We start from the raw sequence: 26,403 nt of genomic DNA, 5'->3' as shown, positions 1-26,403 counted from the left end.
GGAACTTGTGGAGCAGAATAGGGCATAGAAACAATTAGACATTTTAGAATCAGTTTATTCTAGAAACTTATTATTAGCCAGTTAATCAATGGGTTTGACAATATTGCTTGATACTTGCCTATTGTCGGTATTACCCTTCATTTTTCATTTAATTCATTCACTTATTTTTCATAGTCTTCCATTAAACTGCTACTTCCTTATAAATCTGACCGTCATGATAGATGCTTATATTAATAGATTATAGTTGAGAGGTTGTTGCTCATTGCCTCTATATTTTGCTCCTCATACTACTTGCGAATTTAGCATAAAGAATGCACTGGATGGAGGAATTCTCATCATCTTTTATGGTTCTTTGCAAGGTGTTGGTAAATTGCAATATTCCATGGGCTAGGCTGAACTAGCTCAGAGGACATTATCTTCACTTCCACGTCTTCTAACATGTACCTCTAGTCAAAGGTTAGTTAGTTGATGACATGCACACTTTCTATACTGCATGTAGGGAAGACTAGTTATCTATGTACATTTTTAAATATTGTCTAATAGATAAGTGTGAACAAAATCTGAACTTGATCACTGAGACCCTCTGTTAGGGAGGGTTTGAGGGCCTTTTCTTTGCCACCGTCATGCAGAAAAGTATAAAAGTCCAGATGAGCTAAAAAATTCAATTATACCTCCAGCAAATGAAATATTTTGTTGCCTGCCTCAACTAAGTTTGATGTAATTTAAATTGTTCATTAAATTAATTTTAAGAAATCGGTTGCTTCAACAACTGGAAATAGAAACGACTACAACAAAGATTAAGCACGACATCCATGAGCTGTCTCAGCCTTGAAAAATACATGAACATTTGTTAATTATTGAGTCACCTGGCTAATTGGAATTTCTATATTACCAATCAAAAATGCAAGCTCAAATTTACTAGTAGCTTCAAAAACAACTGTCCCTCTGTTCTCATATCAGTGAAGCACCTCTGTAAATGTAATAGCAATGTTAAAGATGAGTTATTTGGCACTTTATAGAGCAATGAGTTCCTAGACAAACTAAACTGTAAACCTATGTTCAATGTCAAATTTCAACACATTTTTAAATTTTGTATTTATATGAAATTACAAAAACAAAGACATTCATCTAACTTGATGCTGAATTATAGTGCATACATGGCATTAAAATTACTTAGTAGTATGTAAAGTTACCCAATCTTCATAGTTGAAGAAATCTTAAATCACTGGTGAGGAGATATGGAACAGAATCAATGACTCTCAAATGCATATAAAATGAAACATATCAATTCTGCTCATTTTGCCTCCATTTAGTTAATAGGGTTTTGGAGCTGGTGTTTCTCAAATCACCTCCTTTCAAAGAAAACAAAGCTATACTATCATATAGGAAGGGCTTAACACACCTCAATTTCATGGTAAATTTTGACGTCAACAAAATTCCATGAAGTCTCTGTAATTCTACAGGGATTTGTCTCTTTGGAATGGAAATCATGATTTTACCAGAAGTATGTGTACTACAGGTGATTTTTGTCTGTGAAATGAGAGCCAGTAACAGCTTGGACACTAACCACCTTTTTATCAGGACATAGAAGTTATACTGATCCTGAAAAATGCAAAATTATAATTGCTCTTCCCATATCACTGAAAGGAGAAGAATTATGGATCACTGATCGCAAAGCATGAAAAACCAGAGAAGGTTTTGTTACAACTGCTGATAAGTACTCTTCATCCTTTCACACGCACGGTTAGCTTTGAAACAAACAATATTATCATGCATGCTTGTGGACTAAGCAATCTTGGTGGTCAAAATATTCCTAAGTGTATAAATACTGTAACCAGTATAAAATAAGGCACTGAATTGTAGGCAACACATTGTCAGAATGCAGTTCATGCTGTCATAGGAATCTTTGTTTTATTAAAGTCTTCTAAGGTGTTCCAATCCAGCTATTATTGCATATATTATGGAGTCATACACCTGCATGTACAAATATACTTACATGCACAATGAATTTGATCCCCGCTCCATTAGCTAGTAGAGCTATGTGAAATTGGTTACTTTGTTAATGATAAGAAACAAACACAGAGTACTGGAGAAACTCAGCAGAACTGGCAGCATCTTTGGAGAGAAAAAACAAGTTAATGTTTTGAGTCTGGAATGACTTTTCTGGGGAACTGAGGAAGTCATATCGGACTTGAAATGTTAACTCTTCTCTCTCCACAGTTGTCAGACCCACTGAGTGTCTCCATTAGTCTCTATGTATGTTTAAAATTTACAGCTTCTGCAGTGTTTTGCTTTAATTCAGTATGTTAATATTAAGAGTTCTTATAGAATAGATTAAAAAGCACCAAATGCCTGCACACTGAAAGACTATTGTAAGTCTTATCTCACAGAATTGTAAATAAACAATGTTATTCTTGAAGAAATTGTGTGAAATAGGTGTTATTTTGAGTAAATTCAGCACTAGTACAGTTAAATTTTTTAAACATGCCACATTTTTTATGATAAATACACATTTTTATGAGGAGACCATTTGGAGCAAATTGAGTGAATAGAAAAGCCAAAGTGTAACCTTTTTGTGGCTCACTGGATAGAAAATAACACACAAGTGAAAAGACCAAATACGGGTTGGTGTTGTTTAGTTTTATAATTCTTATTAATCTTTAAATGCCCACAAAACTTCATAAATCATTTCATTAAAGTAATGCATCATTTTAATAAGGTTTTATTCATTTTTATGGCCTGATAAAGCAATTTTCATCTAAAAGAATTACTGTGCAATCACAAAGCATTTTGTGTGAAAAACTAGTTATTATGGAAATTGCGTTATCAGAGAATAATTTTTCCTATAGCAAATTGAGGCCAGACACAAGTGGAATTTAATAGAAGTGTGGTGCTGAAGTAAGCAACCATATTACGGAGAATGCCAGGCTAATATTTTAGACCAATTTCAGAAGAATTATTTTTTAAATTGATTGGCAATATTAATGGAAACTGCCTTTACATGAAATCCCAAACTCTTTCTATTATGTTCCTTCGATTTGTAGTCATTCTTTAAAATTTTTTTTTAAACTGAGACCGCTACAGATTGCGTTGACTATGCAATTATGGCATTTAAAAAGGGTAATAGTTTCTCTGCACTTTTTCAAATGTGATGAATATTTAAATGTTTCATGAATAACTGATCATTTTAATTAATGTGGTTGTTTTCCATACTTTTTGATGTCACTGTGCCTATCTGTCATCATTATGCTATGATTGGTCCAGTAGCTTTTTCAGGTGATATGATATGGCAGTAAGTCTCCAGGAAGATTACTACCACCCATCAAAATAGAAGCAATTACAAACCACGTGTGGAATTGCATTTAGTGCTGGAAACCTTTGGGCTCAAATGAGTCCCAGTGTTCAGTTTTATTTGTGGGGAAAGCTTGCTGTCGTTCAGCACTTAATAAAAAATTAGGAACAAATATGTTCCAGAATAATGTCCTGAAATAATTATGTTGATTTGCAGCATAATGCTAATGGAAGTTTCAGTATGTCTTTGGGCTCATGCAATAAATTCCAAGGTCATTACTCTACCCACAACATAAAAAGCACTAAAAGATAACTTGGAAGAGTAAAATGCTACTTTGTCACCTGGCAACCTATCCATATGATAAAAGAATAGCCAAATACAAACTACAATGCAAAATACACTGGGCAGTCTGGATCCAAAGAGTCGGATCAAAGTTCTCTCACCTTTGCAAGTGCAGACCGATGTTATTTCAGCCATGACCATTTGTTCAGCCATTCATCTGTTTGCTTTGCTTAACATGCTAACTTTCAAGAACCTATTAGATCAAATTTGACCAGACACACTCAATCCAAACTACTGCACATTATTATGTATACTATGAGACCATAAGGCAGAAGAGTTGATGTAGGCTATACAATGAGATCGTAGCTGATCTGATAAACCTCAATTCAACCATCCTGCCATTCCCTACAACCCCTGATTCCCTTACTGATGAAAAATACATCTATTTCAGTCTTTAATATACTTAATGACCTTTAATATACTTAATATACTTGATAGTCCTCTGTAAAGGTAAAGAATTTCCTAGATTTTCTGAAAATCTGAAAAGATTTTTTCCTCAACTTTGCCTTCAATGGGGAATCCCTTATTCTGAGATTATGTTTTCATCCTACACTTTCCCAGAAGTGGGAAAAATTTTCTCCCACATCTACCCTATTAAGCCCCTAAGAATCGTCTATGTTTCAATGAAGTTGCCTCATTCTTCTAAACTCCAAATGAGACCAAGTCCAATCTACTCAACCTCTCCTCATAAAACACTCCCTGGGATCAATCTTGTGAACCTTCTTTGAACTATCTCCAAAGCCAATTTCTCTTTCCTTAGATAAGGGAACCAAAATTGCTCACAGCATTCTAGGTGTGGTCTAACTAATGTTTTCTATAGTTTTAGTTGGACTTCACTGCTTTTTATACTTTATTGCTTTTCAAATAAAAGCCAACATTCCATTTGACTTCCCTAATTCCTCCTGAACATGCATGCTACCTTTTTGTGATTTATAGTTTGTTTTGGCTTTCTTTTGAAATTCTTTCTACTGTGTAAGGAACTGTTAAATATTGAAGAAACAAAATTAAAAATGATGCATTTTACATGCTGTCAGGAGAGTTTTTAGATGGTCACATTTCTGTATTCGGTGGCATGCAAAGATACAATTTGGAGACACCGAACCACTCCTGATAAAAGTTCTCGATAATCCTTCCCAGGGTAAGGGATGGATACATTTAGATTGAAATAGCATATAATGTCCTACCTGTTTCTTTGATGGGTTCCTTCTCGCCCACACTGTCTTTGTCTTTGGTAGAATCTTCTGCTTCCTGCACGGACTCATTAGCACCCTCCACATCTTCATTGCTTTCTTCTGGAGAATGAGAAAAATGATTTTAAGTGTGCTTCTTCCAAGTTGAAAGTGGTTCATAATTCAACCTGAACGAGACAGTACCTGAACATGCGCAGAATGGAAATGTCTCACATAGGCTATATTGGGTTCTATTCTAAAATGCTGCAATAGTGCCTGAGATGGATCTACAGGGTGTCTAACCTGCTTTTGCACCTGAACCAGTCAACTTGGACTAAAATATATCCATCATCACTGACACTTTATGCATGACACAGTGGAATGGTTGACTTTAACTTACCATAGAAAGTTACAGAATACTTTAAGGAAAAGGGGAGTATGAAATATGTCCAAATTAATTTTAAGACTGGAACAAGAAACACACTATACCAGTAAACAATTGTTGTTTAACAGCTTTTTTAGCACAAAGGTAACGTTCCTACCTCTAGCCTAGAAGGTCCAGGAAACAGTCTTGCCTGCCCCAGATATATACCATAACGCATCTGAACAGGTGGATTAAAAATATCTCCAATTGTTGTTTGACTGACCTACTCATTTCCACATCTAACCTATAGGTGTCACCCTAAGCAAGCAGACTTTCAAAGTCAACCTGTTTCCCCAGAACACCACCACCCTTCCCCCAACGTGTGCACATGGTAATAATATAACTCACCGTGATGTCTGGATACCAGGTTTGACACAAAAAAAATGAAATGCTTTAAAAGGAAGATCTTATAATCCTTTCTGCATGCACTGTTTTGGACCACATTAATTCATCAAATTAATATCTGAGGTTAAGTGCAGGATTCCAATAGGCCGTCCCTGTGATGACTTGAACATTCACCTCATGATGAGATCCATCATATAAAAGATATTTTACCACCACTTGTCCTGCTGTGCTACATTGATTTTTAATAAGACTCCTTACTGAGGTAACATTCTACCTTAAGCCAATTTTGAAAACCCAAGTTTTATTTTAAAAGATCAAAGGAAGCAAAAAATAAATCAGATTTGGAGAGAAAGCTAAGGTACCTCACATACCAATATCATCAAAAGCTAATACTGTATGAAGTAACTCAGGAAGGTCAAAGATCAGTTTGGCATCCACATTTCATCTTTAGCTTAGGCCTGTAAAATATCTGCACAACAGACCCAAATGGGATATTATTGTCCCCTTCACTCAGTCCGATTACATTACACTCTGACCACAGTCGCCAAGCTCACTGTGCAAAGAGAAACAAAACATTAACTGCTGATTTTAAAAAAAAGCTTTTCCGTACTTGTGGATTTTAAGCGCTTCACAATTGTATCTTGAAAGTAAGTGTAACCTGCTTTTTGCAAAAAAAAGCTTTGTGGTTATCGAAGTGACACTCCTTGCGCCTTTTTATTGTAATAAAATGAGAAACGACATGCGCGACTGGCAGGAGTGCGCTCACAGACAATGAGAGCTGGCTCCCATGCTGTGATTCTTTCATGCATACTCTGGATTTTTTTTTGATCTTGTGCACCTCCCTCTCCACACATCTCCCGACTGCTGCAGCACATCTACAGCTTTTGCAAGCACCGTGTTCTCTGATTGCATGTATTCTGCAGCCTGAACAACTTTCTCCTAATAATACTGTATCTCAAAACTGTAATCTGAAGGATTGAGGCCTAGTACATATGTCCATAGAAGCCAAGCATGAAAGAGAAAGTTACTTTCAAAAGAGCAAATATAGGCTTTTAAGGTATCCAGCAGAAGGAATGTACCTCAAAGGTCTGAGACTTTTTTTGCTGGATGCATCTTTCTCAATAGTTCCTGGTATGTGTTTCAGTTCAAAATAAGAATCCCAGACATGCCTCTCCTTACATCATTACTAAGTCTGACCTTAGACTGACCCCTGGAGCTGTTAGACTAATCTAAATGTGAATGAGCACTTTGTGCCAATGCTGTGAAGGAGCCGAATCCAGCAAACAGCAAAACTTTACACATCAACTTAATCACAAACAGCAGTGACTGAGGGCCCCAGAACAATGACAATCCTCCACTTCCCAAAGAATGAACAGTTTCTTCAATGCTTTAATGTAAGTCCTTATTAAGGACAATATGCAAAGTCAGGTCAGGTCAGGTCAGGTTAGCTGATTGAGATTTTTGCTCATTAAGTTCTCCAGCTGTTCAGTGAGAAAAGAAAGTAAGTATTCTTGAGGTTTCTTGGTATTAGTTCTGAAAAACCTAGCAGCTGCAGCAGCCCCCCAGTATAGATGATCTAACCTGTATAAACATTATCAGATTGGTTCACTGGAGGAACCATACAGAGACTGCAGATGACCCAACGCTGTTTCAATTAAAACACTTTTATATTTCTCTCTCTACTGGTATTTCACACTGCAGCATTTGATTGCCTCCTCCATCAGTTTTATGTATGTGCTATTGGGTGTTCAGAGCAAGGCTAGCATTACATTATACACGGGGGGCTCAGTGGCCTGAGAAGTACCACACATGGGGTGAAGTATAGGGGGCGGAATTTTATGAAGCAATATATTACTGGTATTAGGGGGAAGTAAGAGTATCCATTATTGATTCAGCAGGATATTCTCTCTAAATTGAACTGCAAGTATGAGGAGCTTGTACAAATTCACACTAATTTTTCTGAGAAGCTCATTGGAGTCAAAGAGATAAACCATTGGAATTAGATGTGAGCTAATTTCATCTAAAAATCAGATATGTTTGAAAAGGTTTGAATTGAGGCCCAAGATTAAATCTATCATTATGACATTACCTGTCCCTTCATAAAATGGCAATATCTGGCACACAGCTCCTCCATGCATTTGCAATCTATTTTATGGCTGCCTTTAGCAAAAGGGTGAGTTCAACCACTGTGCCTATTTGCAACAGATGTCGCTTTTGTACGAGTAATGCACTCCCAATTGTTTGAGTTTCCATTGTGATAAAAGCAGTGTGCTTTGACTTTGGAGTTCCACAGCAGTGTGCCATGAGCTGGCAGCTTGCAGGATTCACATTACCCATTCTCAGGAGGACAGCAAGAGGGCGATGTTGAGCAAAATGACATGTTTCTGGACAAGGTGGGACCAAAGGTCACCACAACCTACTCCCATACAAGGTATGTTAATTTCATCATTGCGAAATACCTGTTAACAGATCAGTTAACCATCATCCCAGATGGAGTGCAGACTAGCAAGACAAATCAAAATGGAATAATACCTAATTTCACCACAATATATCGTGGTGCCTGGAGTCACAGTAGTGTATCTGCAAAGCTGAGAATTACATGTAGGAGGCATGATCAGTAAGTTCACAACTACAACAAAATTAGTGGTGTTGTAAATAGTGTGAAGAAAAGCTGAAGCCAACAGCATGATATAGATGGACTAGTCAGATTGAACAGTGAAAAAGTGTGAGGTGATCTATTTTCGGATGACTAGCAAGGCAAGGGAGTACACATTGAATGGTAGGACCTTAGGAGGTACAGAGGATCACAGGCATCTTAATGTGCAAGTCCATGGATCCTTGAAGGCAGCAGATCAAGTAGATCAGGTGATTAAGAAGGATGAACAGCAAGGATGTGATGATACAGCTCTGTATATAGTATTAGTTTGGCCACAACCGAAGTAGTGCAGGCAGTTCTGATTTCTACACTGAAGGAAAGGTGTGATTCACTGGAGAAGATGCAGAAAAGAGATGTTTCTTTGGGTCTCCAGCAAAAACTAAACCAGAAAAAACACTAAACCAGGAGAACTGGCCACTCCCATTTCATTGTACAAGTATTTTCTAAAAAAAAAACTTAAAAGCTTTTTCAAGTAAATATTTCCAGACACATTGGAATCGCTGCCTTTACGATTCCCTCTTGAAAAAAAGCCAAGGACAACATAACACTATTAAAGGGGTAGCATCATCACACCTTTAAAACATTTAACGACTATTTCGATGAACACTTGAAGGTTATGGTCCAACGGCTGGAAAATGGGATTTGAATAGATGATGTTTGATCACCGGCATGGATATGATGAATCAAAAGGCCTCTTCCTGTGCTGTAAAAATGCTATCATTGTGTGACATGGGTAGTCTATTTAATAAAGTGGTCACACTGCAGATTAAGACTCGACAGGTAGAGCGGAAATGGGTAATCCCTAAGCAGAGTAGAAAGACCGGTCTGGCAGTGGAGTCCCCTTAGTCTATCTCATTCACTAACTGGCATTGCATTTTGGATGCAGGTGAGGGCAATTCAAGAATCTGTTAGGGAAGGTGAAGAGCCAGAGGTTGGAAGGAGCTTGAATGACACAAATGGAAGAGGGATGGAGTCCTGAAAGTAGAATGTATGCAGCTAGGCAAGATATTGTAAAGCAGAACCTCAAAACATTAAGCTTCAGATCTCTCCACGTACAAAACCTAGAGACTAGAAATAGGAATATTGAGTAAATGAACACATGGCTGGAAAATGGTGCAGAAAGGAGGGTTATGCATTTTTGGGGATCTTTGGGGCCTGTTGTGAGCAGTTGACTTTACAGTCAGGAAGCAAAGACCAATTAATACCTGTATCAACAATCTATTTATCCTCTTTTATTGTCTGTGTGTATGTGTGTGCAAAAGGGGACTTTATAAGAGGATTAGAATTTTTAAGTGTTGTTATATGCCAATGGTTTATATCTGTTTATCTGTAATAACTTTTAATAAGGTTCATAGAAAGCATAAACCAGGTTTCTGCACTAACCAAGAATTATTATTTGCTACAAGTTATTAGACTGTAACAACAAATAAACAGATATAAACCACTGGCATACAACATTACTTAGTAAAATCCTTTTGCCTGCTATGACCCACTGGGATAGCACACCACAAATCAAGCCCCACTAATCCTGGACTTGTAGCAAATGTTGGGTAAATTGGGGTTTAATACTTTAACATTTGGTACGGTTCTAGGATCTATTATTATGCAACAAGAATGAGCTAATTAATAACTTTGTTGTAAAAGAACTTTGAGGGAATAATGACCATAGTATGATAGAATTTTCCATGAAGTTTTCCTTTTTCTTTTGTACTAGAAAAGTGGCAACACAATGGCTCAGTGATTAACTCTGCTGCGTCACAGCACCAGCTCGATCCCAGCCTTGGGTGATTGTCTGTATGGAGTTTGCACATTCTCCCCGTGTCTGTGTGGGTTTCCTCCAGGTGCTCCGGTTTCCTCCCACATTCCAAAAACGTGCAGACTAGGTGGATTAGCTATGGGAAATGTAGGGTTACAGAGATAGGGTAGGGAGGTGGACCTGGGTGGGATGCGCTTTGGAAGGTCCATGTGGACTCAATGGGCCAAATGGCCTGCTTCCTCACGGAAGGGATTTTCTTCTATGATTCTATGAAGTTTGAAAAAGATGTAATTCAATCTGAAACTTGGGTTTTAAACCTAAATAACAGCAAGTATGATGTTATCTGGAGGAGGAGCTGCGGTGAATTGGAAAATTGTATTAAAATGTATGGTTGTTGAGAGGCAATGGCTAGTTTTTAAAAAATTAATGCTTAGTTTTCAAAAACATACATTCCTTTAAGACAAAGAAGCTTTTAGAATTCAGAATAGGAGGGCTAAGAAATGTTATGAAATAGGAGGTATTAGAATATGCACATAAAGTAGCAAGAAACAGAAAACAGATTGTAAATCATTCTGTGGTAATTAAAATGGGGAAAATTAGTAAAGACAAACATGTGTCCAATTCAAGCACAGACAGAAAATTTAATAGAAGGAAATAGAGAAATGGCAAAGAAGCAAAATAAATACCTTGTGGCCACAATCACAGAAATAGACACAAGAAGTCTCCCTGAAATAATTAAGATTCATGGGTCTAGTAAAAGTGTGGAACTGAAAGAAAGTAGTATTCGTGAAAATAATTAGAGAAATTAATGGAAATTAGAGTTGACAAATCTAACCTTATGACCCTCAAGTATTGAAAGAGATGGCTATGGAGATAGTGGATGTATTGATGATCACCTTTCAAAATTCTATCAATTTGCGTTGGTGTCTACAGATTGAAAGATTGCAAATCTAACCCCACTGTTTAAGAAAAGATGGTGAAAGAGAATAGGGAACTGCAGACCAGTTAGCCTGATTTGACAGAGCCAATATGGAGATATGAAGGAGAAATCATGTCTGATGGAGGTTGCAGAGACATAACAGGGGAACAAATGGAGGTGGTATATTTAGATTTTCAGAGGGCTTTCAATAAAGTCCCACTCAGGAGCTTAGTAAGCAACATTAAAGTACATGGGATTGGGCTTGATATACTAACATGGAATGAGGATTGGTTAACAGATAGAGAGTAGGAATAAGTGGTTCATTCTCAAATTGGCACGCATTGAATAGTGGCGTATCACAAAGATCTGTCTTTGGTCCCTAACTGTTCACAATACATACATCAATGACTTACAAGTTGCCAGATAACACAAATGTGAGTTGTGAGGAGGATGCAAAGAAGTGTCAAGGGAATTTATTCAGGCTGAGTGAGTGAACAACAGCATACAGGTGATGTTGATAAATTGGTAGATATACATTGTGGCAGGAGAAATATCGGGACAGAGTATTTATTATATGTTGAGAGATTGGACTGCTGATGTTCAAAGGAACATACATGTCCTTGTTCACAAGTTACTCAAAGCTAGCATTCAGGCATGGCAAACGATTTAGAAGGCAAAAAGTATGTTAGTTTTATCCTAAATGGATTTGCATACAGGAGCAAACGATTTTGTTTCAATTGTACAGATACTAGTGAGACCACAGCTGGTCTATAGTGTGTGTATTGGTCCCATTATCTAAGGAAGGATATACTTGCTGCACAGGGAGTGCAGTGGACCAGTCAGATTACTAGGATGGTCGGACTATTTTATGAGGAGAAATTAAGAAGACTTGTCCTGTATTCTCTGAAGTTTAGAAGAATTGGAGCCAGTTTCATGAAAACTTAAAAATTTCTTCCAGGGATATACAGAATAGATGCAGAATATTTCTCCTGGCTATGGGGTATAGAGCCAGAGGGCACAGTATCAGATTAAAAGGGGAGCCATCTAGAACCAAGATGAAGAGGAATTCTTCACTCAGAGGGTGATGAATCTTTAGATTTCTCTAGCCTAGAAAGCTGAGAAACATCAGTCATTAAGTTCAAGACAGACATTGATAGATTTCTCATTTCCAGTTACATTAAGGGATATGGAAATAATGTGTGAGTATGAGATTGAGGTAAATGATCAGTGTGATCTGGAATGGTGGGGCAGACTCAAGGGGATGAGAGGTCTCCTTTGTATATCTAATTTGATAAGTATGAATTAGTAGTGGCCTATAAGTAAGGGTTGAAAAGTTAAAATTCAACAGGATAACCACAATCGGTTTATTTCTGGTCCTAATTATATTGCACTAAGTTCAAATTCAAACAGCATGAGTTAATCTTCTGGTTAGTTTCAAGGCTTTTGTATGCGTGATGGAGTGCAACATTTCCACTGATAGGAACCCAAAACAAGCTCACATTGATGCTAAACTTGCTGCATAATTGCAACTTAAGTCTTGTCATAAGCAGCATTCCTTAAAATCATTACGAAAAAATGGCCAGTTTTCAGATATCAAGTTCAAAAATCTTTGTGATGCTGTCGCTGGCAAGATATTCATACTTCACCTCCACAGTCTGGATTCATACAAGCTTAGGTGAACAGGAAGGAAATGGATTTGGACAGCCTCGATTTTAGTTTTGAGTTTGCCCAAGGACAAGACTACTCTAATACAGTATGAAATAGCAAATTCATTTGGGAGGGTCATAAATGTGGTGGGATGCAGAATAAATGTCACAGTGGAATAGCACAATGTCCTCTTTTGTGATTGGGAATGAAACATACACGTAGTAGCAGGAGTAGCATCTGACTCTGTTAGAGCAGACCTAGGAATGCTTGATGCTGCCTACGTTTGCCCAGGATGGGAATGGTAACTTTCCACAGCTCCAAGATTCCTCAGTACAAGATCTTTTGAAAATACTTTTTATAAAATCACAAACTGAATTGTTGAAAGGAATCCAAAAAGTAACATCAAAGTCTATTTATATGTTGGTCTGATCTTAACTCTGAGCAAGTGTGTGAATTTTAAATGTCTTGCAATGTTGCCCTCTGTTGAACCTTGCCCAATTTCTTTCTTTTGTACCTTTGGTCACCCTTACATGTCACATATTGAAATGTGAGTAGGAAGATTTTAATTGTTTTCATTACAACAAATCATTGATTGGGGGTTGGGATGAGGATGGTGGCGGGAATTTGAGTGAAAGACGTGAAAGAGAGAAAAGCAGAAAACTGAAGTGACTGGAAATTGGTGATTATTTCTTTGAGACATTTGTTCAAAATGGAGCGTCAGATCACAGATGAAAATGCTCAAATGTTGACAGATGTCGCCTTTTACACCAATACTTCGAAGTAACCTACTTTAATTACAATTTGGTCTAAGCCTCCTACCATTAATTCACAAGAGTACTTTCTTTATTTGCACTGCTTTACTGTTTTTCTTAGTCAGATCATTTACAGCTGAGTTAATCAGACATTTTGGAAAGTCTCAAAGAACTAAAGCAAGATATTTGAGTGTAAGCACACTAAATGAACTTCTGTCAAAACACTCAAACCAAATAATTTGATGAGAAGTAACCTTCATGAGTATCACATAAATTGGCTTCTTTTTAATATCAAGGTATTTAATTAATTTGTGATGCTGTCGACTTTGGTTGAATTCATGTTGCACTGGTTATGAACTTTGGCTCATAACTTAGTGAGTAATATGGGTCTGCCAGTGAATTCCAGAAAGGAATGAGCTTGTTGACTACAATTCAGAAATTGTGAGATCAAGCTAAATGAGTCATTTTCCAGCAAGTACATGTGAATGAGAAATAAAAACAGAAAATGCTGGAAATGCGATGCAAGTAGATGAACTAGTCTTTTCTCTTTAGATGCTCCTGCCTTCCCAAATGTTTCAGACATTCGGCATTTTTGATTTATATCTCTCCACTCACAAATCTAGCCAATCTGCAGACAGGACAGAAACACACACCAAATTGAAAAAAAGGAGAATTTCCTTTGTTCTACAGGACTTTTTCATCCATGTGGAATGTCTACTGGACTTGAGAAGAAACAAAAATCAATCAAATGAATTAAAACTTCAAAGCAGGATTGAAGAAAAAAATGAAATAGTCTCAAGTGTAAATTTTAAATATGTGGACATAACGGGCAGGCAACAGTGTTGTGTCTAGCATGGAGAGAAAGAAAATGTAAAGATGAGCCACTTTGACTCCTCGTACAGGCCTCTGTGTGAGTATTGCAGGAGAGTATGAGTATCATCACTTGGTTGGCCTTCTCCAGAAGATTCTGAGTATGTGATGCTCAAGATGGAGAATATAGGTGGCACAACAAGAGGGCACTCAAGACAAAATAAGACTACGGCAGTCATTTCCATGCCATGCAAGATCTTTGGGGAAGATGATGACGTGGAGGCTGAAATTTAAACAGTGCAAAGGATGCTGGGATTATTTTGAGGAAATTTTGTGAAGGTTTACATTTTTAATACATCAAGGCACATTCCAGGTACCAAAGCTGGCTGTCCCTCTAATTCCCCACCTTGCTCCCATTCTGACCGTCATGCTCACAGAATCATAGAGATGTACAACATGGAAACAGACCCTTTGGTCCAACTCGTCCTTGCCAATCAGCTATCCCAACCCAATCTATCCCACCTGTCAGCACCCAGTCCATATCCCTCCAAACCCTTCCTATTCATACACCCATCCAGTTGCTTTTTAAGTGTTGCAATTGTATTGGCCTCCACCTCTTCTTCTGGCAGCCCATTCCACACATGCACCACCCTCTATGTTAAAACGTTGCCCCTTAGGTCTCTTTTATATCTTTCCCCTCTCACCTTAAACCTATGCCCTCTAGTTCTGGACTCTCCCAACCCAGGGAAAAGACTTTGTCTATTTATCCTATCCATGCCCCTCATGATTTTATAAATCTCTATAAGGTCATCCCTCAGCCTCCAAAGCTCCAGGGAGAACAGCCCCAGCCTGGTCAGCCAATTCCTCCAACTCAAATCCTCTAACCCTGGCAACATCCTTGTAAATCTTTTCTGAACCCTTGCAAGTTTCACAACATCCTTCCGATAGGAAGGAGACCAGAATTGCATGCAATATTCCAAAAGTGGCCTAACCAATGAATTGTTCAGCCACAACATGACCTCCCAACTCCCGTACTCAATACTCTGACCAATAAAGGAAAGCATATCAAACATCTTCTTCATTATCCTATCTACTTGTGACTCCACTTTCAAGAAGCTATGGACCTGCACTCCAAGGTCTCTTTGTTCAGCAACACTCCTTAGGACCTTAAATGTATAAGTCCTGCTAGGATTTGCTTTCCCAATGTGCAGCACCTCGCATTTATCTAAATTAACCTCCATCTGCCCATTGGCCCATCTGTTCAACATCCCGTTGTAAATTGAGGTACCTTTTTTCGCTGTCCACTGCACCTCCAATTTTTGTGCCATCTGCAAACTTACTAACTATACCTGTTATACTCATATTCAAATCATTTATATAAATGACAAAAAGTAGTGCACACATCACCGATCCTTGTGGCACTTCACTGGTCACAGGCCTCCAGTCTGAAAAACAACCCTCTGTCTTCCACCTTTGAACCAGTTCTGTAATCAAATAACTAGTTCTCTCTGTTTTCCATGAGATCTAACCTTGTTAACCAGTCTCCAATGGGGAACCTTGTCGAATGCCTTACTGAAGTCCATACAGATCACATCCACCGCTCTGCCCTCATCAATCCTTTTTGTTACTTCTTCAAAAAAACACAATCAAGTTTGTGAGGCATGGTTTCCCATGCATTCTGATGAAGCTCAATATAAATTCAAGGATAAGTGTCTCATCTTTACATTAGATATTGTCCAGCTTCTACGTTCAACACTGCAATGAAAAATATTTGATTGTAACCTCTGCCCCCATTTTGTTTCTTGTCCTTTGGTGGTTTTGGTATATCTCTCTTGCAATTCTTTTATATTCCCTTCAATTTGCTTTCGGGCAGCAGTTGCTTATATTATGCCATTTACCATCTCCTCTAGATATACCTTTTACATCTACAGTTGTGCCTTTGGCCCTGCACCATGAACACTTTTGTTTTCATTTAATCTGTTCTGCCTTACCCTCCATCCTATCAGAGACCTTCCATTTTGCTCTCTTTTCCCACAGAGCTTCACTTGCCTAAATCCTATTACATTTTTAATTTTCTCTGAGTTCTGATGAAAGGTCATCAACCTGAAACATAAATCTGCTTCTTTCCCCACAGATATTGTGAAGGCAACTCGGCTTCTTTTCAGCGTTTTCAGTTCTTATATCAAGATTTGAGGATAAATTGCATCCTATAGCAGAAAATCTACGGCTGCATGGATTTCAAAACATTTTTAAAAATTCCATTTAACAATATGTTAAATGGCCAGTGTGCACCTTTACAGCCTTGGAGATACAGCCATACAGATACACCACATACAATCTGAAAGTTCATTTGGACCCGGGTTGAAAGACAATTATTCATATCTCTTCCGCAGGCTATTTTCTACACAATATGTGTAAAACACTAGCCCACAGCTGACATTGTTTAGTTACTTGAAGTGTGGTTAGGCTGAGGACATTAATGCTGTCATGAAATGCAATCAAATCAGGTTGAAATATTTACCAGTGAATTGGAAAATGCAATGGCACGGAGATGGCAAGGGAGGGAGTAACAGGACACCTATTTTCCATTATGATGGAAATATCAGTCCATTCTGAATATGTATAACTCAGAAAAACATATTGATTTTTCATTTGGAATAAAAATCACCAACCTGAAACTGTCAGATCCCTTTGTTAATAGCTCATCCCCTGTAGATGTACTCCACCACAAACAGATTTTAATTGCAAAGCATTCACTCGATAAACAATAAGCAAAAAGGACAAGCCGTCCTAGACACTTCTATTTTCGCGATTACATTTTAAACAGAAACAATGAACCTTCATCACCAATGCAAGAATCGCCCAGAATTTACTGGAGCATAGCATCTCACGGTGTAACCTGTTTTAGTTGGCTTTCCTCACTGGCCAGCTCAAAGAAAACTTTTGCGTTGCAGATTGCTGAAAGTGCAAGCTGATAATGGCGCAGAGAGGTCAAAGAGTGGCTGTGACCTTGGTGAATGAAGGGACCAACAGTCTATCTCCTTAACTAATGAGAAGGAAACAGGAATGACAGAGAAGGTAATTGAGTGAATTAGAGTCTTACTAGATACAAAGACAGAAATATAGAGGGAAATAAGAAAAACTGGATTAAAAGATTCACCTATCGTTCTGTAGCAAATTTAATTTGCTTTAATAATGCAAATGCAGCATATTCTTGAAACTTATGGGAAGATTCAGGGTGAGTTCTTGTTTTGTGAGGCTAATGGTGAAGTGGTGCAAATCGCCCAGCAATTTATGGCAATTCTCAACTCATGGCAGATCTCTTCATCATCATAAATTATTGGACAATTTACATACTAATAACTGTGTGTACTCTGAACTTGTTCTTATTTTCCCAGCATATTCTAGACCATAATTTTATATTTTTAACCATGATATCAGTTTTATTAGCCTTGCAAAGGCATTCAAAACATGGAGAAGTATATACATCACAAAATGACTGACCATTTCGTTGTCACAAAGAGCAACATTTGTTCAGCCATTTTCTTTGTTTTTTTTGGAATAATGTGAAGGAAATGAGTGTGTCTGGTTTAGAATAACAGTCTAATTTATTAAACACCATAACAGCCATGAGTATTTGCCATTTCACCAGAACATGCTTGTGGGATTAAAATAAATCAAAGCTTTATTTAAAGAAAGGAAACCTCTTGGCTCCTGTAATGGCCAAGAATGTACTTGTGCACCACTCAGATACTGAGATGGCAAAGTTTGTGGATTAATGTTTTTGTCCTTTGTCAAATCAGCTGAAGTTAATCAAGGCACTATTTGACAATTTACCAGTCGCTACAGTACCCACAAACTAGGAAAAGAAACAAAATGGCAAGTATTATCAGTCTTATGAGTTGTGACCTCCCGGGTTCAATTTTTATTTCTGCTGTGGTTAGAATTCACCGACATTTCACATCATGTATGGACATACATGAGCCTGAAATCCAAACTAGTGTCTTTAAGAGAAATAGGGAGTAAACTCGGATAGGGAAAATGGAAAAAGCTCAATTTTTCTCCAAAAGTTTTACAATAAATACAGTCATCTCGAGTCTTCCTACATAGGAGTGCAGATAAAAAAGTCAAATGTAGAAGTCAATGTATGTGATTTGTAAGCTTCTAAATCATAAGAAAATGGAATGTTTCATACTAATCTAAGCAGCTGATTCTCTTGACGTACAGTCTCCCAAAAGGTAACCTATTGTATACAACCAGCATCAATGCAAATAGAATCAAGGGCCTGATTATACAGTCCTGCATTGCCATTCACAGTCAACTAATGCTCTTGCTGTGTTTGTAATTTCTCATTCATCCATTCTCCTTTAAAATGTTCACTCTTTTACTGTATTGATTATTCAACGATGTTTGGCACAAATTGAAGTTTGCACTTGAGAATTTGTTATGAGGTGAAGATTAAGAATGCTGGTTGTATTCATTAAACAACATATGACGGCTGTGTGTAAGCCTTGCCAAAGTGAAGACAGATTCGACACACAAGGACAATAGTGACAAGCCAGCTTGTATATTACTGAGTCTACTTTTAATTGAAATGCCTGTAAGGATATTTCTCTTTGTGAATGCTGTTATCCATACATGCAATCTTGAGACTGAATTTTTTTCTGAGTTGGCAATAATTAATGAGAAAAGGAATGTGGGAGCTTCTAGTTCATCACTGCTTTAAAAATTCTCTTAATTCTTGGACATTTTTCTGAATTTGTTTGTCTAATCCACGGCTGAAACTGAAATCAAGAACCTAACGCCAATATGGTACCAAATTATCCACAGTCAGATCTCAGCATTCAAACAAGAAACAATTTTACGCAAATTCTCTGCATTTTCTAAGAAAGCTTGAAGAGTTTCAATATTTAACAACCCTACTTATGATCACTGTGATACTTTTTGAACACAGAGAAATGTTCAGTAATGCAGGCAACAGTATGATACTGTCATTATGCCACTGATTATATCAGTGGGAGAGATTTTACTGTTTTTAGAACAAAAGTATTATTTATACTCATTAAAAATAGACTCTAAACATGAGGAAAATTGAGGCCGCAACATATATAATAGTTAGGAAAACTTCTGGAACCTAATGTGGTTTCTTCAGAGTTGTACCTGAGCACACTCTGAGCTTACCAATTGCTTCTTTAAAAGGGTGTGCAAAATGTCAGATCAGTTACTGCCCTGTGCAGCTAGAGCAAATCAAAACATTAGTCAAGAGATATAAATCAAAAGTACTTCAGACCGAAAAAGGTTAAATTACCTTACCTAAGCTCCACTCTAACTATTAGTATCTGCCTTGTGGTGACCAAATAAAAAAAGACAACACTTCAGAAAACTAAAATGCATCTGAAGTTGCAGCCTCACCTCCCATGTATACTGTTTCCAGAGCAGAGATACTGTCTTATCTGATTGGATGTTTTTTCCACAAAAAGGAACTACATTCTGCAGGTAAATTTTCTAAGACAAATCTATGACAAAAATTACAATTTTAGAGTCATAGAGATGTACAGAATGGAAACAGACCCTTTGGTCCAACCCGCCCATGCGGACCAGATATCCCAACCCAATCTAGTCCCACCTGCCAGCACCCAGTCCATATACCTCCAAACCCTTCCTATTCATGTACCCATCCAAATGCCTCTTAAATGTTGCAATTGTACCAGCCTCCACCATTTCTTCTGGCAGCTCATTCCATACACGCACCACCCTCTGTTATATCTTTCCCCTCTCACCCTAAACCTATGCCCTCTGCTTCTGGACTCCCCGACCCCAAGAAAAAGACTTTGCCTATTTATCTTATCCATGCCCCTCATAATTTTGTAAACCTCTATAAGGTCACCCCTCAACCTCCGATGCTCCAGGGAAAACAGCCCCAGCCTGGTCAACCAATTCCTACAGCTCAAATCCTCTAACCCTGGCAACATCCTTGAAAATCTTTTCTGAGCCCTTTCAAATTTCACAACATCCTTCTGATAAGAAGGAGACCAGAATTGCACCCAATATTCCAACAGTGGCCTAACCAATGTCCTGTACAGCCGCAACATGACCTCCCAACTCCTGTACTCAATACTCTGACCAATAAAGGAAAGCATACCAAACGCCTTCTTCACTATCCTATCTACCTGCGACTCCACTTTCAAAGAGCTATGAACCTGCACTGCAAGGTCTCTTTGTTCAGCAACACTCCCTAGAACCTTACCATTAAGTGTATAAGTCCTGCTAAGATTTGCTTTCCCAAAATGCAGCACCTCACATTTATCTGAATTAAACTCCATCTGCCACGTCTCAGCCCATTGGCCCATCTGGTCCAGATCCTGTTGTAATCTGAGGTAACCCTCTTCGCTGTCCACTACACCTCCAATTTTGGTGTCATTTGTAAACTTACTAACTGTACCTCTTATGCTCGCATCCAAATCATTTATATAAATGACAAAAAGTAGAGGGCCCAGCATCGATCCTTGTGGCTTGTGATTTACTGTGCAGAAGACATCAGAGTTTTAACAATCATTTCATCGAGTTATCACTTCTTCCAGGGTAGTCAGCAAAAAGGAAATCAACTTAAATTGCATAGTATAGTTACTGTAATTTTTATTCCTTTAAATGTCTCCATTCTATTCTTCCTCCAGTTATGGCAGGGTTTAACCTGGAGACTTTAGATTAGATTATTTACAGTGTGGAAACAGGCCCTTCGGCCCAACAAGTCCACACCGACCCGCCGAAGCGCAACCCACCCATACATTTACCCCTTACCTAACACTACGGGCAATTTCGCATGGCAAATTCACCTGACCTGCACATCTTTGGACTGTGGGAGGAAACCGGAGCACCCGGAGGAAACCCACGCAGACACGGGGAGAACATGCAAACTTCACACAGTCAGTCGCCTGAGGCAGGAATTGAACTGGGGTCTCTGGCGCTGTGAGGCAGCAGTGCTAACCATTTGTAGAGCAGGTGCCGGTAACACTGCTGCTTTCTCCTTAACCAGAAAACATACACCAGTGGTGCAAGAGGTAACACATTCCTCTCCTACTGGGACAACTTGTTTTCAAGCCAAATTTGAGATTTGCTGCAGGAGTGACACAATAGCACAGTGGTTAGCACTGCTGCCTCACGGGACCAGGGTTCAAATCCAGCCTTGGCCAACTGTCTGTGTGGAATTTATATGTTCTATTTCTCCTGGGTTGCTTCCAGGTGCACCAGTTTCCTCCCACAGTCCAAAGATGTGCAGGTTAGATGGAATGGCTATGCTAAATTATCCAGTAGTGTCCAGGGATGCACAGGTTAGGTGGGTTAACTATGGTGAGGATGGGGTGGTCATTAGAGGGTTGGCACAGACTTGATGGACTGAGTAGCCTCTATATGCATTGTAGGGATTCTACGATTTCAGCTGGGTACTTTGATTTTCTCCCAGCAGCAACCAAATACTGCACTCTCTCAAAGGGAAGGTGTCAACTTGTCAGTGTCTGCATTCTATCACAGTAATTTCATCCTCTGATACCTATAATAAAGGGGATTATAGTTCATGTTATTCCTGTTGCTCGAAATGAGGTGGAGTAAGTGACTACCCTGACACCAAGACCACATTTGACTTCGTGTGGCACTGGAGAGTCCAAGCAAAAAGCTGCCTAGTTGGAATCGTGTTTGGAAAAAAGCAAAATGTTTGTGGTGTCTCTCTGCAGGAGTTTGTTAGAGATTATTCTCCTAACCAATCTGTTCAATGATGTTATTATACATTGCTAGAGTAGGTGGGATTTGAATCCTTGCCCCTGGACATGACAACTGAACCACAAGAGCCCTTAGTCCCTCACAGGAGTGTGCCAGTCCAAACCATTGTCAGCTACTTTGAAAAACAACCTTCCCTCCATCATAGGATAAAAGTGGGATGTTCATTGTCCTATGATTTACACACCTCAGATACTGAAGCACTATAAGACCTGGAAGATATCAAGGCTTGGGCTGAAAGCTGCAAGTCAAAAAGTGAGGCACTGGAAAAGCACAGCAGGTAAGGTAGTATCCTTACTTTGCTGCCGTGTGGTTGGAGGGTCCCAAAGCGGAAGGTGAGGCGTTCCTCCTCCAGGTGTCGGGTGGCTTGGATTTGGCAGTGGAGGAGGCCCAGGCCCCAGAACTTGCATGTCACAGGCAGAGTGGGAGGGGGAGTTGAAGTGGTCGGCCACAGGGTGGTGGGGTTGCTTGGGTGCATGTGTCCCAGAGATGTTCCTTGTAACATTCCGTGAGTTGGCGTCCTGCTTCCCCAATGTAGAAGGGACCATTTCAAGAGCAACAGACACAGTGGATGAGGTGTTTGGATGTGCAGGAATATCTCTGCCAGATGTTTTGGGCCCTTGGACAGAGGTGAGGGGGGAGGTGTGGGTGCAGGTTTTATACCTGGCAAGGGAAGGTGCTGGGAATGGAGGGTAGTTTGGTGGTGCGCGTAGAGCTAACGAGGGAATCGCGGAGGGAATGGTCTCTGCGGAACGCTGATAGGCATGGGGAGGAAATTACAGCTCTGGTGGTGGGGTCTGATTTTAGGTGGTGGAAATGGCAGAGGATAATACATTGTATCCGGAGATTGGGGGAGTGGAAGGTGAGCACCAGGGAGTTCTATCCTTGTGGTTAGAGGGATGGGGTTCAAGAGCAGAGGTGCAGGAAGTGGAGGAGATGCACTGGAGGACATTGTTGACCAGGTCGGAGGGGAAATTGCAATCCTTGAATTGGGAGGCTATCTGGGGTGTCCTGGAGTGGAATTGCTCCTCCTGGGAGCAGACATGATGGAGACGGAAGAATTGCGATTAAGGGATAGCTTTTTTTTTGTGCCACAGAAATCCAGGCAATGACCATCTCCAATAAGGAACAAACAATTGCCCCTTGACGTTCAATGGTGTTACCATTACTGAACCCTCCACTATCAACATCCTCGGGGTTACCATTAAGCAGAAACTGGACTGGAGTAGCTATATAAACACTGTGCTATGGGGCACATCATGGGGTAAGAATCTTGCAGTGCGAAACTTAGCTCCTGACTCCCCAAAGCATGTCTACCATCTATAGGGCACAAATCAGAGATGTGATGGAATACTCCACACTTGCCTAGATGGTTGCAGTTCCAACAACATTCAACAAGCTTGAAACCAGCTTATCTCATTGGCACCATATCCAAAAGAATCCACTCTCTCCACCATTGACACTCAGTAGCAGCAGTTTGTGCGATCTACAAGATACTCTGTAGAATTTCATCCAAGCTCCTTAGACAGCACTTTCTAAACCTTTGAGCACTTCCGTCCATCAGGACAAGGGCAGGAGATACATAAAAACACCACCACCTGCAACTTCCCCTTCAAACTACTCACCATCCTGACTTGGAAATATACCACCATTCCTTCACTGTCTCTGGGTCAAATCCCAAGAGTTTCCTCACTAACAGCATTATGGGTCTACCTATAGCACATGAGCTGCTGCAGTTCAAGAAGGCAGCTCATCACACCTTCTCAAGGACAACTAGGGACGGGCTAGAAATGTTGGCCTGACTAGTAATGCCCACATTCCACAAATGAATTTTTTAAAAATTGCCCCTCTCCCGACATAAAAATGGCTTTTAAATTGCGATGCTTCTTAACTCCCCCAGACGTCCCTACATTCTGCAGCCTATAAAAGTTTAACACACAATTTGGCTCATACCAAACCATTGAAATCTTGACTTAATTTGATTTTTTTCCCCTCAATTGTTTAAAGCGGTGTTTGTTTATTTGCCTTGCTAATACCACTGTGTCCTAACATACATTAACATGCACCTGATTAAAAACCTTAAAAAACAATAGATTAGTACTTGAAAAGCTTCAATGCTTTTCAAATCTGTAAAATCTACTTTGAGGCAGCATCAGAGACGTATGATAGAAATTGGCTGCATCTGCAGGCTACAAAACCAAAAGTTACTTCACTTTTGCTTTTCCACATCAGGTTCTTCAGAAGAGTAATCTTAACATATTATTCTCCTTGACTTAACATAGTCACACAGTGTAATGTAGAGAACCAGGCTACGGCCATGTGGGACCAGCCTCCCTTCCGTACTTCACTGGATCTGCTACCTCGACCAGCTAACACTGCTGAGAAGCAGATTGTCCTGGGCTGGTAATGACTTTATGGATCCCCATTAATTTATATTTAAGAAATACCAACTGACCAGAGAAGAATTGTTCATCTGTGTCTTACTGCACATCTCAATCTTCATTTCCTTATCCCTATTACTTGCATATTCATTGAGGTTTTTGTTTGATTGAAAGTTTATTGACTACAGGGTTCTGTTTTAAGTCTATGTTATCCTCAGATCTGCTGCCACAAAGCAGTCCATGGTACAGTGCAGTAGACTTGGAGAACATTCAGGTGTGCACTGATAAGCAGCTCGGAAAATTCCTAACACACAATGTAAAGTGCAACAACAAAAGGTCTAACCAGCTTGAACAGTATTGAATTCTCACCATCAATACGCACTGACCAGAAACCTATCCAGACTCACTTTCTGACTCATGAAATCTTTTCTATCATCTGCAAGACATTAGTAAGGAGCGTGATTGAATGCTCCCCACCTACCTGAACGAGTGTAACTCCAGCTACACTCAAGAAACTACACAAAATTCAGGACAAAGGAGTCCAGCTGACTGGCACTCTCTTCGTCACTTTATGCATTCAAAATCACAGAATGCCCAATTTGACCAAACTAGGATGTACCCACACCACAGACCACAGTAGCTCAAGACCATCACTTTCTCAATGCCAATTAGGGATAGACAAATGTGCTGGCCTTGCCAGTGAGTATACATCCCATGGACAGGTAGAAGAACTTGCCCCTTCATTTGAGATTCTCAATTAACAAAATTTCGGGTGAATTATTCTTTGAGGATTATAAATTACGTATAAGAAAGTGCATTTTAACGAAGAATGAGAAAAATAAAGCAGTCAGACAGAGCCAGAACTTCTTTATTTAACAAAAAAAAGTCTGATATGACAGACTGTGACATCAATTAAGATGAGGACATAGATGGGTTTCTAAATTAAATAATCCACGATAAAGCAGTTGAAAAACAATTGAATAAAACAGCAACACAATTGAAAAAAACAAGCAGATCCCATACAATATGCTAAAAGAATTTAACAACTGAATGAGGCAGAAAAGGCTGTAACAAAGATAAGAGAATAAGAGAAGGCAGGAAGATAACCCAAAGTTTAGATTTATTTTTATAAGCTAAAGGGTGCTTATGACCGGTTCATTCATAATTGCATTAGATGTAAAAAGATTAAGCTGGTTTGCATGTTAAATTCAGTTCCATGATACTTTAACCCAAATATTAAATTTGGTTCTACTGTGGTATAAACAGGCTAATTTGTGTCAAAATTAATAAGTAATAGTCTTTTTTTTAAAAAATGAGTCTAATAGTCAAATTTCACTATGCTACAAATTGTTCTTTCAAATTTTAGTCATTTTAATAATTATTTATTCATGATGTTATATGTTTTTTTATATATAGTGTCTATGGATATACACATTAATCCATTTATATGCAAATCTTATCTCAGGAAATTCCTGAGATAAGCACATTTTCACCGTACTAATTTGTTCCAGGGAACCTGTATATCTAGTCCCGTTATGTGTAAACCTAATCTGGATATAAGCAATTTATTTTGAAAATCTGTGACCTGCTGCATATGAAAGGTTTCCAGTTCAATGTACATTCTATATTAATTGGCCACAAATAACAAAGGGAGCCAATTTATTATGTGGAATCCTCAGTGCACCAAGAAACACTTTCAACAAGCTGCTCTTCCCATCCCCCATACTGTGCATTTGGATGCATTCAGGCTTTTGATATTGAGGGTGCAACATTCAGAATCTTAAATCCAAATAATGAGGTCAATGCACAAGTGAGGAGACTGCTTTCAATTGATGAGAATGGGATCGTGAGGGATTGGACACACTTTTCCCACCCACCCCGCAGATCGGATGCATACTTCTTTCTAACCAAAAGACCACCGGGGATTGTACATGATATGTACATTTCTTCCTGACCCCAAAGCAGAGCAAAAAGGATTGAAAGCATAGCTGCCCGAGTAGACCATGTGAGTGAGCTCCTATACTGCCCTCTCACTTTACTGCCAGGAACTGAATGGATGAACAAACAAGCACCAGCATTAGTAATCCCAAACATAAAAAAGAGCAACAAACAGAAATTGGGAAGGGGAAATGAGACTGCA

The 26,403-nt window shown here is 39.0% G+C and overlaps 1 protein-coding gene across 5 annotated transcripts in view; it reads right to left on the bottom strand.

The window, feature by feature from the left end:
- Positions 1 to 26,403, bottom strand: part of zfhx3b (zinc finger homeobox 3b) — a 505,913-nt gene that overhangs the window by 66,728 nt on the left and 412,782 nt on the right. For all 5 annotated transcript variants that reach the window (XM_072595978.1, XM_072595979.1, XM_072595977.1 and 2 more), the window contains one exon: positions 4,819 to 4,926. In XM_072595978.1, coding sequence (XP_072452079.1) covers positions 4,819 to 4,926 — 108 coding nt within the window. The remainder of the gene's footprint in view (positions 1 to 4,818; positions 4,927 to 26,403) is intronic.

Source organism: Chiloscyllium punctatum, chromosome 26 (genome assembly GCF_047496795.1).
Source record: "Chiloscyllium punctatum isolate Juve2018m chromosome 26, sChiPun1.3, whole genome shotgun sequence".
NCBI classification, from domain to species: Eukaryota; Metazoa; Chordata; class Chondrichthyes; order Orectolobiformes; family Hemiscylliidae; genus Chiloscyllium; species Chiloscyllium punctatum.
Note: the sequence above shows the minus strand (reverse complement) of the source record. Positions and strands in the feature narration are given on the sequence as shown.